This window comes from Pituophis catenifer, unplaced genomic scaffold (assembly GCF_029215685.1).
Source record: "Pituophis catenifer annectens isolate HBS135680 unplaced genomic scaffold, rPitCat1.0.hap2 SCAF_8, whole genome shotgun sequence".
Taxonomy (NCBI): Eukaryota; Metazoa; Chordata; class Lepidosauria; order Squamata; family Colubridae; genus Pituophis; species Pituophis catenifer.
The window spans coordinates 54,808,728-54,822,512 of NW_027256888.1; the positions used below are offsets into that span (position 1 = coordinate 54,808,728).

Genomic DNA, 13,785 nt, shown 5'->3' on the forward strand with positions numbered 1-13,785 from the left:
AAAGTCATTTCTGACAGGTCCTCACACTTTTGACTGTTCCTCACACTTATGACCATCCTCACATTTATGCCCGTGCAGCATTCTTAACAACCACTTCACTCATTTCACAACTGCTTCTCTTCACCATGGTGACAAGATAGGGCAAAAAACGTAAAATGTGAGGACAGTCGAAAGTTCGAGGACTGGTCAAAAGTGCGAGGACCAGTCAAAAATAATTTTTTCAGCCCTCTGAGTAGTCCATATGCACAAAAGACTACCCAGAGGGCTGAAAAAAGTGATTTCTGACAGGTCTTCGCACTTTTGACCGATCCTTGCACTTATGACTGGTCATAATTTATGCCCATTGTAGCATTCTTAACAATCGTGTCACTCATTTCACAATTGCTTCTCTTCACCATGGTGACAAGATAGGGCGAAAAACGTAAAATGTGAGGACAGTCATAAGTTCGAAGACTGGTCAAAAGTGCGAGGGCTTTTTCAGCCCTCTGAGTAATCCATATGCACAAAGGATACAGCAATAGAGAGGGATGAAGGAAGGAAGGAGAAGAGAGATGGAAGAAGGAAGGGGAGAGAGAGGGAAGGAAGAGAAGGGAGGAAGGGAAGGAAATTAGAGTAGGAGTGAGGGTAAGAGAGGGAGGAAGAGAGGAGGAGAAGGAGAAAGGAAGAGGAAGTAGGGAGGAGAAGAAGAGGGCAGGAAGAGAAAGTAAGAAGGAAAGAAAAGAGAGAAGAAGGAAAGAAAAGATATCTAATCAACAGGCTAATTAGTCTATGCTGAAGCTGAAAGATGTTTTTTCTTGCTGTTTGCTTGCAAGGAGGTAACTGCTGTGAGGCACAGGCCAAAGGGTGGGGGCCATCCTTCGTGCCACTTAGCGCCCCCCTGTCGCCCCCTTTTGCCTCAGAAAGTGGTACTCTTTTCCTAAAACAATTTCCAAGCAATATCTGATCTTCAGGAAAGGGTCATACATGTAAAATGGGTAAATTTCAATCACCCAGACATAAGTCACTATCTTGACTTTTGACTCGCACGCCTTGCAGATACAGTTTTTTTCAGGTTAATCTTAAAAAATACCAGCCAAAGCAAGTGTGTAGAGCCCTTTGCATCATGGGTGCCTGCAGAGAAAACAAATGTTAATGTGTGAAATGTATCATGTGTATCATGGTAGAATAATGCAAATCTTTCAATTTACATACTTGTATTAACATCCAGACGGGATTATTCAAAAATAAAGTTTACACACCAGGGTGTCCATGTTATTTTGATTCAATCACATTTTGTACCAATACTCCTGATATAGATCTATGCCCATTCACATATGATTTCTCTTCTCAAAAGAAGAGAAAAAGACACCATTACCAGCATTCAGAGAGATTGGTTAGGGATTTATTTTTAATTTTTTTTATCATCATCTGGGTGCTCCAGTAGATAAAATTTTGACTTGTCACTTTAATCTCAAGCTAGTGTGGAATTTATCTTACCCTGCTTTTATCTTGTTTCTTTTTATATGATAGCCATTAGATCTATCATATCTTGACATTTTAATTATGTGGTCTAAAATAATACCCTGGTGCAGTATCTGATTCTGCTGTGAACTGTTTTCCACAGCTTGATAAGATTGTGAGTTTTTGATCCTTTATTTTTAGCTACCTCAATGAGAAGTTCATGTAGGAGGATGCTGCACATCTGTATGCTAGCTATTCCTTTAGCATGCTAATATGGATTTTCCTTGCAGTAGAACAGAAGTGCGCTGGAAGCAAAGCTGAGATTTAGGAAGAAAGGAAAATAGAGGTTTAACATCTAAGCAAAACTAGAAACTACAAAGAACCAAACAGATTAGATTCCTTTTGGGGAGAGTGTGGCTTAATATTTCAGTGTTCAACCATATTCTTCTATTACAGTATCTTGTGTAGAGGATATAATCTACTTTGGGCATGTGTGGGGAAAAATGCAATACTACAGTTGTAGAAAGTGATACATAAAGTCTAGTAAATAATAGCAAAAACATTAATTCTTTAAATATGAAACTTTGTAGAATGAGCTTTAAAAACATTATTTTACTATTTAATGTGTAAGTTAATACTGCATCTTCTCACTAAATTCTACATTATGGAACATAACAAAGACCCAGTGCCTGTGGGGACCCAGTGGGGCAGAATGAAGTGGGGAATAGGCAGAGAACATGTTGCAATAGCCATAACTTCAGGACTGGGTCATATCTATCTTTTGGGGGTTCATTTGAACTATCACTCAAAAATCTGTAGTAACTTGAAAACTACCTGTACTTGGACTGGTTCATTTTATATCTTGAAATCTGTTTTTTCCCCTCTAGCACAATTTTTAAATCTTTTGTTGTCTGTTCATTAACATATTCTATAAGAAAAGAATTAGGTGAAAATACTATATTAATGGCTATAGATAAGGAGATCCTGTGGATTTTACTCCACTAGTCGTTGCTGACTATAGGGGGTGGTGATCATCTCTGTTTCAAGGCCATTGAGCCGGTACTTTCTGGAGTCTTTTCCATGGTCATGTGGCCAACATGATGTCATGGAGTGCTGTTATCTTCCCATCGAAGTGATACCTATTTATCTACTTGCGTTTGCATGCTTTCAAACTTCTAGGTTGACAGGAGCTGAAGCAAAGACAGGAGCTCACCCATCGCATGGCGCTTGAATCTTGAACCTGGGCTGCTGGCTCTCCAGCCAGCAAGTTCACTGTCTTAACTACTGAGGCAGTGCGCCACCCTATATTAATGGCTATATTACCAATTAATTCACTCAGGAATTTTTTAATGCTTATATGCTGCTCTAAGCTTTATTATCTAATGATAGAGCGTAAAAGTGTATAAATGTTTGAATTTTATATGCACAAATGCTCACTTAAATGAGATACTTGCTAAAATATGTAAAGTAGATAATAGTTCTTTAACACTTCCTTGAAAAGGATTTTTGCTTTAATGAAGGAGCTGGCCATCTGGTGTCCTCCTGCAAAAAAAGAATGCCTTGATTTATTTTTTATATTATAATGCACTTTTTTTTGCAATGCAACTTTTTTTATATTAATAATAATAAAAAAAGAATTTATTTGCCTAAATAAGTTACCTATTTACCTATGGCTCAAGGAACGCTGAGTTTAAGAATAATTCTAAAAATTAAAATGATTTCCAAGCTTTCTTTATTATTTCAGAAATAGTTTTACAGTTAGTACTAGTGCATGTGTATATAATTATTATTATATTTACCTTGCAGAAACCATAAATACTGAAGTGAATTTATTTGAAACTTACTCCAAATTCTTCCCATTTAAGTTTAATAAAGTTTGCTTTATTCAAGTATATATAGAAATGTCTTATGTGATCTCAGGTAGCCACAATAAATTGATTTTTGCAAACGCGAACTCTACAGAGTTTGGGTGGCAGCCCAATGTGGTAAGAAGCTATCTTCTGCATTGTGGGAGGAATTTCTATGCAGTGTATTTCAGCTCATAATTACAAGTGGAAGAGATACATTATCAGTTAAGTGGTTGGGCAATCGCAGTTGATATTTTGGAAGAAAGAGTAGTTCTATGATGTACCGTTAGATGTCATTGGGTTAAGTGCTTCTTTAGATGTCACTAAATTGAGTATTTTATTGAGATTCCTTGTTACCACTATGTACTGCATTGAAAAGAACAAAAGGGCTATATATATATTTTCACTGTGCTCAAAAAGTAGCATATAGAATCAGATATAGTGATTTTTGAATATGACCAGACCAGAATACCTGTTTATTGAAGGAATAGTACAGCAACTAATAAGAATTTTGATTCGATTGCCAATAACAGCTGGTTATAATTTAAAATACACTTTCTTTTTTACTTTTTATTCTCTTTTCTTATATTGTTCCTCATAACTGGTATTTCTACCATTCTGTTCTAATTCTAGTGTCAATAATTCACCCATTGTTGTTGGACTATTTTTTCCCAAGCATTTATTTCTCTTTATGATCTATGTTAATATTGGCTATGATCTATGTTAATATTGGCTAGCTTATCAACAAAATGCAAAATGCCTCCTTTGTAGTTTTCTTCTTTAGGTTCTGTTTTGTGCATAGAAAAGAAAGAGATATTGTCTTGATATATGGTTCTGTTATGGTGTAACAGTTGGTTCATACTAGAAATTAATTTTTGTTAATTCGTATCAACTTAATTTACATCTTGCTTCATGATGTAATTCCTGTTGTCTTCCTTTAAACTTTCTGAAATGTGATTTGCTCTTGGCATCATAATGTGACTTAATGAAGAATAAAATCTAATACAATGTGACTTTTTAAAATTTATCCAGACATTTCAGGACAGCTAATTGTATAATATCTTCATTTTAATATAATAATGTAAACTAGTGGAGGAGGAGGAATAATTTTATTATGGTCACAGACCAGCATTACAAACAAGAAGCATTAAAAAAATAAAATTAAATAAAATTAAAAAGACAGCATAATATTTAACAATTGGTGATGGAGTGGGCTGGGCAGTCAAAGTCTGTTTAATTTTGCAGATCATATAACAAAATTTGGCTATATTCAAAGAGATCACACCAGACAAACTAGTGAGATTAAAATGTATATATGTAATTCATTGTAACTGACATGGAAATATTTGTTAAATTTGAATTTCAATTTTGGCAGAGTCTTTCACAAAACGTATAAAGTTAAACCTATAGTCTACCTATTTGGATGAAAATCAAAGTAATCTAATGCATGCATTTTTTGCTATTCCCACTATTCACACATTAATTAATATCAGTGGAATTTATTTCCAGATAAGACTATGTATAACTTTAAAATTTTTGTCCTAGACAGCTACTAGGATTATTATTTTCACCTGTATAATTGAACGGAACAACCATTTAATAATAAATGCAAAAGTATATATAAAGCCTATTCCATGCATATTTGTTATAGATGGAAGCCTACACAAGCTTTTTTCAAGTTTCCATCTTCCAATCAGCCTTTTTTACATCCTTAATCTGCCTCCAGTGAGGCAATATTCCAGAACATCATGAGATGATGCTGGAAGATAGGCAAATGGTTCAAAATTATACACAGCCATGTGTGCCAAGATTTATCTTGATCTGGCTAGATAGTTTCTTTTCTCCTAGCATTTCTGTCAACTGATGTACCTGCCAGGAAACCGGAAATGAACTGATACCTTGGAATCAGATGCTAGTCTCTGTCATGATTTTTCAGAGTGCTTTGGAAAAAAAAAAAGGTGCCGCATCCTGCACATTAGTACAATTTTAAATATGAATATTAATCTATGTTACAAAAACTAATAATTAGAACAGAACCAAAAGGTTTGCATTTTAATTGTATATTCTCCTAGGAAGTGGGGGTTTTTATTGTGACTTTTATGAATGTATCATTATCATACAATCTAATTTACCACAAGCTCTTATCAGGTCATGCAAGGATGCATAGCAGCGAACATCTAAATACCAGTTTAGACTTATCTAATGTATAGAAAACAATGAAATACTATTGTACTATACAGCATAATTAATCTAAATATGGTATGGTTAATTTTATATTTTATTTATTTATCAAATTATTTGCAGCCCATCTACCAGTTCAGACAACTCTTAAGAGGCTTACATCAAGATAAAATAAACTTTCAATGATTATAAATATAAAAATGGATTAAAATTACAAAAATTAAAGCAAACTAAAAAAACCCAGGGTTTGGTGGAAAAGGGGTGCCTTTTTTGTTGGTATATCAACCACCTCCAGCCAACAGCTTCTCCTTCAGGAGCCCATGCCAGCTGGCAGAGCCAGGTTTTAAGGCCTTTCCTGAAGGCTAAAAGAAAGGCAGCAGATCTTACCCTGTTCAAAGAGCAGGAGCATGATCCAAGAGAAAAGGATCTTCTCTTGGATCCCACCAACTGAAATTTCTTGGCTGATGGAATCCACAATAGGCCTCTCTTACCAACATATGTGGAGTAGACCAATCCTATTGGAAAAGATGATTCTGCTGACATCCAATGCCATAAAGAGCTTTAAAGATAATAACCAGCACCTTGAATTGTACCTAGAGCAGATAAGCAGTCAGTGCAACTTGTATAATAGTAGTGTTACATGTGCTGTCCTAAAGGTTTCCAAAACGGGAGGTGGATTATTACAAACGCATTCGTGACTGAGGCAGGGCCCCACAATCCAGAAAAGGGTTCAATTGCCACATCATACAAAGTTGTGCTTTCTTAGCCACAAATGCCACCTCCTCTTTGAGCAGGAGTTATGAGTCTAGGAAAATCCTGAAATTGTGCCCTGGGTTTGTCTGGGGCGCTGCCACCCCATCCAGAAAAGATGATAAGCTTCCAATTCCCAAGCCTCAGTGTATTTTATCAGGGTTCAGTTTATATATCTCGTTGAGTTATCTCTGCTTTGTTATTACATTTATCTAAATAAAAATATTGGAAAAATAAGCTTCAGATCAAATGTTGAAATGCTGTGTGCTTTTAAATGGTAAGAGCATGATTTCCTTGAAAATTGCTGAGAAGTCTCTTGCAAGAGATCTGTGAAAAGATTTTGTTACAGAATTGATGTTTTGATTACACATTGGAATATCTAAACATTGTTTCAACTTGAATTAATTTAATGCAGTCAATTTGTACATTCTAGTGATAATTGTCAAGAGGAAAATAATCAAGTAAAAGCATGTTGCTAAGCCTGAAGTTAAGATGATTATTTTGGATATTAAAATGAGTATATAAATGGCTGGATGTCTGCTAGCGATAATTTTAAAAAACAAAGGTTATGGATTAAAAGTGTATGCATGGTTCTTTTTCACTACCAGTGTGTAGTAGTTCTATACATTCTTTAAAAGAGGTAGTCCTCAATTTACAGCCATTCATTTAGTGACCATTCAAAGCAGGGGTGGGTTCTACTTACCTTTACTACCGGTTCACAATGGGATCATGCACGGGCGCCTTGCTTCTGCGCATGCGCAGATTGCTGATGACGACATCCGGGGCGGTGGGTGGAGCCTCCCACCGGTTTTACTACCGGTTCTTGTGAACCAGTCCGAACCGGGGGCAACCCACTACTGATTCAAAGTTACAACAGCACTGAAAAAAGTGATTTATGACCATTTTTCATACTTAGAACCATTGTAACAGTCCCATAGTCATGTGATCAGAATTTGGACACTTGGCAACTGGCATGTATTTATGATATTTGTGGTATCCTGGGGTCATGTGATCACCTTTTGCAACCTCTGACAAGAAAAATAAATGGAAAAGATTCACTTAACAACCAAGTTACTAATTTAACAACTGCAGTGATCCACTTATCAACTGTGGCAAGAAAGGTCGTAAAATGGAGCAAATCTCATTTAACAACTTCTGTTTTGCTTAGCAACAGAAATTTTGGGTTCTATTATAGCCATGAGCCCAGGACTGCCTGTATGCATTTATCTTAAATGGGCTTGCAAGTTAATATAGTTCAAATGACTGGAATCCTTAAATAATTTTTCATGAAAGTCAGATTTCAGAGCAAATATTGGGTGGCTTATATTTTGCATAATAACTATTCTACATTTTAAAAATGTAAGCAGTTAAATAATATTTATTTTTCAGGTGACAATCTTAGCCCCGCCAAAGAATACACACGCTCAGGCAGCATGGATTCCCTGTCTTCTCAGTCTCCCACAACTGCTGCTCCTACCAGCCCTCAAGACACAGAGAAAAATAATCTCATAACAGACAGTGGCAATCCGTAAGTACATATTTTTTGCTTGAAAGCCTATCTGCGTACAAAAAGACTTGTAAAATACAGATTTCTTGTTGCCTTAAAAGTATTTGTAAGTACTAGAAATGTGGAAAGCAATTTTGTTAGTTCCTTTTCAGGATCAATACAACAGAATTTAGCTAGTTTCTTTAGATTTAATTATTAAAAATGATACTGCAAATTCTTGATTGCATAGAGTCCCTTCAAAATGTCTTTTAAAACATGTAATTCAGTTTAAAAATTACATACAGTTTACATACATTTTAAACATATAGATAGTCAACAGTAGCTGAAATTATATTGGGCTATTTTAGAGGTTTGTAGTGTATTGTTCTTGCATAGCTGAGGTGGCGCAGTGGTTAGAGTGCAGTACTGCAGGCTACCTCAGCTGACTGCTAGCTGCAGTTCAGCAGTTCAAATCTCACCAGGCTCAAGGTTGACTCAGCCTGAGGTGGGTAAAATGAGGACCCAGATTGTTGGGGGCAATATGCTGACAATGTAAACCGCTTAGAGAGGGATGTAAAAGCACTATGAAGCGGTATATAAGTCTAAGTGCTATTGCTATTGCTATTGCTATTGCTATTGCTATAGAGGGGAACCCTTTAAAGTTAGATATTTACTTCATAATTCCTCCTCTCTTTGGCAGACCACAGAAGAAATAAACATTCTCTGTGTCTATTCAGTCCAGTCCCTCTGTCCCTCAGCAATATGTTTATTACCAAAAGTGTTTTATTCCTAATTGTCACAACAGGAGATAGCAGCTATATGGATTTGCTGGTTTTGGAAAAGCTAAGCAGAAAATTCATGTAGAAGAGACCACCAGAAAATCCAGAATTATGGACTATACTGTACAGTTCTCTTCCCCTACTCCCCCCCTTGCCCCAAACAAGAAGGTTAAGGTAATCACTTCCATATTGTTTCCAAGAAAGCTTTATGGACATATCCATATAATCCCCAGGATTTATGTTCCTTTCAATATTTCAACCTTCTTCCTAATTAATCTACAGGTTTTGACAGGAATTTTTGTCCTATTAACATTTTGATTACTAATAATTTGCATTTAGGAAATTTTGTCAGGATGTTCATATTTTAGAAAGGACAGAGAAGCACAATATATTTTTGTGATTAACATGAGGCTTTTAGGGGGAAAAAGCATTGCCTGCAGAGCAATGTTTTTTTTTCTTCCTGCACCCAGTAATATTCAATCTAAAAATTCACCTCTGTGTGCAATCAAAAGAAAAATGTGGAATCACACTGACAGCCACAGTGGAAGATTGAAGACTGTGCAGTTACATAGACTTTTTCGTAGTGCAACCCAGGGTAAGATTCTATTCTGGGTTAAGATTTACATGAAAAGTGCAGTTCACTTTTAAAAGGAGTGAACCTTTTACTGCCATTCACAACACCCAGAAGAAAGCCTGCTTAAGCTTGTTGCTTATTAAAATTTTACGATAAAGATCTCATCTGATTATGCTTTTAGGCCTTCTAAAAGCATTCTCCTCCTTCTGCCATCTCTATAGTCAGTGTAATTCATACTTGACAAATTTCCTATATAACTTTTTGTCTCATATCATATACAGATTTCGGTTGACGTGTTCATGGCATTCAAAATAACACAAATGAAATCCATGTATTTAATACAGTATATTATGAGATCTTAATTAAAACATGTAAATATTTTATTCAATAATATTCAGTATATTATTCAACATATACAATATAATATTACTAAATATTTTGGACACTTGAACTTCAGTAAGATTAATTCAAATTTCAGCATATTGTTAATGTTTAAATTTAAACATGATAAAAATTGGAAGATGCCATATGATTAAAAGTTTGGTAGTATAAGACAATGTACCAAATTAATGACACAAAGTATCAAATAATGTTAGAAGAAAAAAAGATTAAAGAAATCAATGATCTGGCTTAATTCAAGTTTCATATACTTGAATGGAAAGAGGATCTATACTATAAAGCAGGGGTCTTTCAATCTTGGCAACTTTAAGCCTAGAGAACTTCAGCTCCCAGAATTCCCTAGCCAGCAAAAAAAAAAAAAAAAAAAAAAAAAGCTGGCTGGAGAATTCCGGAAGTTGAAGTCCAGCAGGCTTAAAGTTGCCAAGGTTGGAGACTCTTGCTATAAAGCATGCAAAGGTGCTGTAAGTGAGCTAGCATACAGTACATAATATTGTTTAGGGTGTTATTGCCACAGAGTTGAATGTAACTCAATTCAGTACTGATGAAAGTCAAGGAATATATTAAGTTTTTTTTTAAAAAAAAATACCAATGTGGCTAACAATGTTTTTAAATAAAAACAGGATATAAATTATAAACACAATTTGAAAAAAATAAATTAGTTGTAAAATGTGTAGAAGTCTACATTTGATAGAAGAGACATGCTTACAGAATCTTTTACATGCAAAGGATCCATGCCCTATCTTGGGAGAATAGAATTGGTCTGTCTTCAACAGGGTGGAGAAATAATGGTCTTGTCCAGAAAGGGAACATTCAAGAGGGCACTTTCTGGACAATTTAACATGGTTCAGGCTTCTAACAGGAGAGGGAGTCCTTTAATTTGGCATGCCCTAAGCCTGGTAGCACTTTAAAGATCAATACCAGCTCCTAGAGTTATAGTAGCTAGTGCAGATTTTACATCAGTCATCCTAGGATTGTTCGATCACAACCTTATTTTCATATTTTACACCAATTATAACTTTCATATACTTTTCAAACATAATCCCTTTTGAGGTCTATAACAGTAATCAAAAAAGGATGTTAGCATGACTAAACATTACCAGTGTTGAGCTACCAGCTCAAAAAGAATTTTGCAAGGGTGCCCACCTTGAGTCCAATGACAACTGAAATCAAGTCAAATTTCCAGACTGAGTCTGCTGTTTCCAGATGTACAACCCTTTCAGAATCAAGCTGAACCTCAGTCCCTCTATTCCAGTTTCTTGTTTACCATCAGCATTTCTGTCTTACCAGAAAGTGAAAAAGCTTTTTTTTTAGAAATTATTATTACATTATCATTACAACTCTGTTTTCCTTTTTTTATTTTTATTAATGCCAGTTAATAATTATTCTGCTGAAGCTAGTTTTTAGGTACAACTTTTTTGGGAAGGTAACAGTGCTCTGTGATGTCATGATGGTCACATAACCATGGAAATGTCTTCGGACAGCACTGACTCAATGGCCTTGAATAAAAAAAAAACTTTTGTAAAAGTTGTAAAACCTATGTATTGTTGTTAAAAGTATGTGCTTTAAAACCCCATTCTTGCCCTTTGAAGTATGCCTAAAGTATTTCCCTGTCTTTTTTCTTTCATTACTGAAGAGCAGTTTTTAAATTCTTGATATGTGCCCTTTCTCCGATTAAGTTGAAATTTGAGATATGAAGATTGGAAAAATCAGTAATCAGTAGTTTGCTATGCTAAATAAATGCACAACTAGGTAAAATAAATAATTGTATCTTTATTTTTTTTAATAAAATGCAAATGCTTAACTTTTTCAAACTTCTTAGGAAGAATACCCAATAATAATATACATCAACTTTATATTAATTTTAGACTTGTCTTTTTTATTATTTCTTGGCCTTATAATGTTTTATTGTGTTTTATGGGTGAGAAAGTCCATAATTGGATTGGCTGCAGATTTAGTTATATACTATTTTTGTGCTAGTTAATGTCTGTTTATCTGTCTTTCTATCTGTAGTCCATCCATCTATCTCTATGCTTAAATAGATTAAGAAATAGGTATGAAATATACCTGGAAGTTATCAACAACATGCTATTGCAGTGTAGACTGATCATACTGTAGGTACTTGCATATTTCGATTTTTGTATGTAATGGACTTTGTCTGTCTTGTTCCTCTTTAATCAAAATAAATATAATCCAATTATTACCCAAGTAATATTGGTTAAAGAAAAGTCATTATCTTCCTGTTTCGGTTTTTATTTAACAGCGTATGCTCCCACTCAATGTAAAATACTTTACATACAAGAAACATTTACATCTTTGTTCCTTTATTCAGTTTTAATAGAATAGTGAAATTGTGTGCCTCCTGTAAACAAAGACAGGTTATACTGTTTTATGGAACAAAATAGACCTTTCCAAAAGTTGGTGTAAAATCTTTCCTTGGCCTTTATCTTCTGCTTTCCTTGCTCACTGATTCTTGAGATAAAGGAATTCTATTTAGCAAGGTTACCTTGACAACAAGTCAGATAATATCCAATAAAGTTTCTTTTCCAGTATTTAATTCCTGAATATCAGTTAAGATGTCTAATTTAATTTTGTCAATTTTCCAAGTTGTCCTTTTAGAAAGGGAATTATACCTTATAATAATTTCTCCTTGTCAAAGAAAAATGACCAGCAAATAATCTTTCTTTAATAGTTTTCCACATTCATCCTTAATTATTATTTTTTCATAAAAGCTACCATATTGCTGTTCAATACTTTACCTTATTGTAATATTTATCTTTCACAAATTACCATTTCATAAGCCAAATATAGAAATTTAATTTACTTTTTATAATTGCTAAAACTCAATCTTCTATTTTAAAAGACCAATGGGGGTAATTTTTTTCTAATAAATATTTGACAACAGACTCTTTTTACAAAAAAAGATTTCACAATACTTTTTTAAAAAATAAGGGTATTCTTTGGCTTATTGTTAACGATGAACATTTCATAAGAAGTACAATAAAAATGAAATAGAATAAAAATAATTAAATAAAATAAAAAGCTTGAATGCACATTTGCTATCTTGACTTTTCCCTGAACTTTTCATATATATCTAGAAGCATACTTTTCTCACTAGCCTAACAAGGTTGAATATTTCATAAAGCCAATCTAAAAGATGTTTGATATATGTTTAAAAACACATAATGACTGAAGTTAATAATATCATTGATTTTACAGATCTCAGAACTAACTAGAGTTTGCATTAAAATCATTAATTATTCTCATAAAATTATTTCAGATCCAGTGAGGTTCATTCATCAATGGTTTCCTGGATAAATCTAAAGTCAACTACAGCACAAAGTCCATTCACAACAAACCTATCATTTTTATTTCCATCCTCTGCTACAGAAACCGAGAGACCAGTTGGAAGGTAATACTGGAATATTAATTTATTTTCACTGTAATTTATCTCTTATTACATAACCAAAACAGGATTGTTCTTTTCTGTTCTAACAATTAGCATAGATATAATTGTTCTTTGATAGTTAAACTGTTTATTATCATAATATGTTTTCCATGCATGATACAAAGCAGAATATTCAAACGGGGGGGAGGAAGGCATAAACCAGTGATGGCTATCTTTTCCACATGCACATGTATGAATATGCCGGAACCTCCAAAATGCAATGTGTGTGTGGCCCCCGCGCATGCGCCCGCCCCGTACATGTGAGTACATCCCCCCGTCCCCCCTGCAAGCGCCCCCACACATGCATGTGTGGGCCCCCCCACATGGACACCCCCCCACAAGCATGTGTGGCAGACCCGAAGACCAGCTGGCCAGCGGGAGGTGCGCATGCAACCATGGTGGATCTGAACTGTGGTGATGGCTCACGTGCCATCAGAGAGGGCACTGCGTGCCACCTCTGGCACGCGTGCCACAGGTTCGCCATTACGGGCATAGACTCTAACGACAAGGTTCAACTCTGGTCATATTGAACAAATTTTTCTCTCTCTCTCAGGATACAATTATATATTTACGATTATAATTTGCTTGTAATTTCCCAGCCACCACTTTCCCAAAAAATCTCTGATCAATCATGTCTTAGTAAAAAAAAAAGGAAGTCAGGCCCCATAGTATGCAGGACTGAGCAAGGAGTGTGAGAATACTGAATTGTATAACAGTCTCTTTTGAGAATGGGAAATTAAGATAATGGAATATTTTACCAAAAAAAATAAGTCGTTCTGTTTTATAGATAAAATAAGGAAGCCTCACATAGCTTTATTTTGTTACCAAAGAAAGACAATGAGATCAATAAATTTTACCAAGTGTTGCTAAGGATTTTAAAATGT

The 13,785-nt window shown here is 34.8% G+C and overlaps 1 protein-coding gene across 1 annotated transcript in view; it reads left to right on the forward strand.

Moving 5' to 3' along the window:
* Positions 1-13,785, forward strand: part of ARHGAP10 (Rho GTPase activating protein 10) — a 95,336-nt gene that overhangs the window by 67,035 nt on the left and 14,516 nt on the right. Inside the window, exons 20-21 of the mRNA XM_070949101.1 lie at positions 7,608-7,746; positions 12,734-12,865. Coding sequence (XP_070805202.1) covers positions 7,608-7,746; positions 12,734-12,865 — 271 coding nt within the window. The remainder of the gene's footprint in view (positions 1-7,607; positions 7,747-12,733; positions 12,866-13,785) is intronic.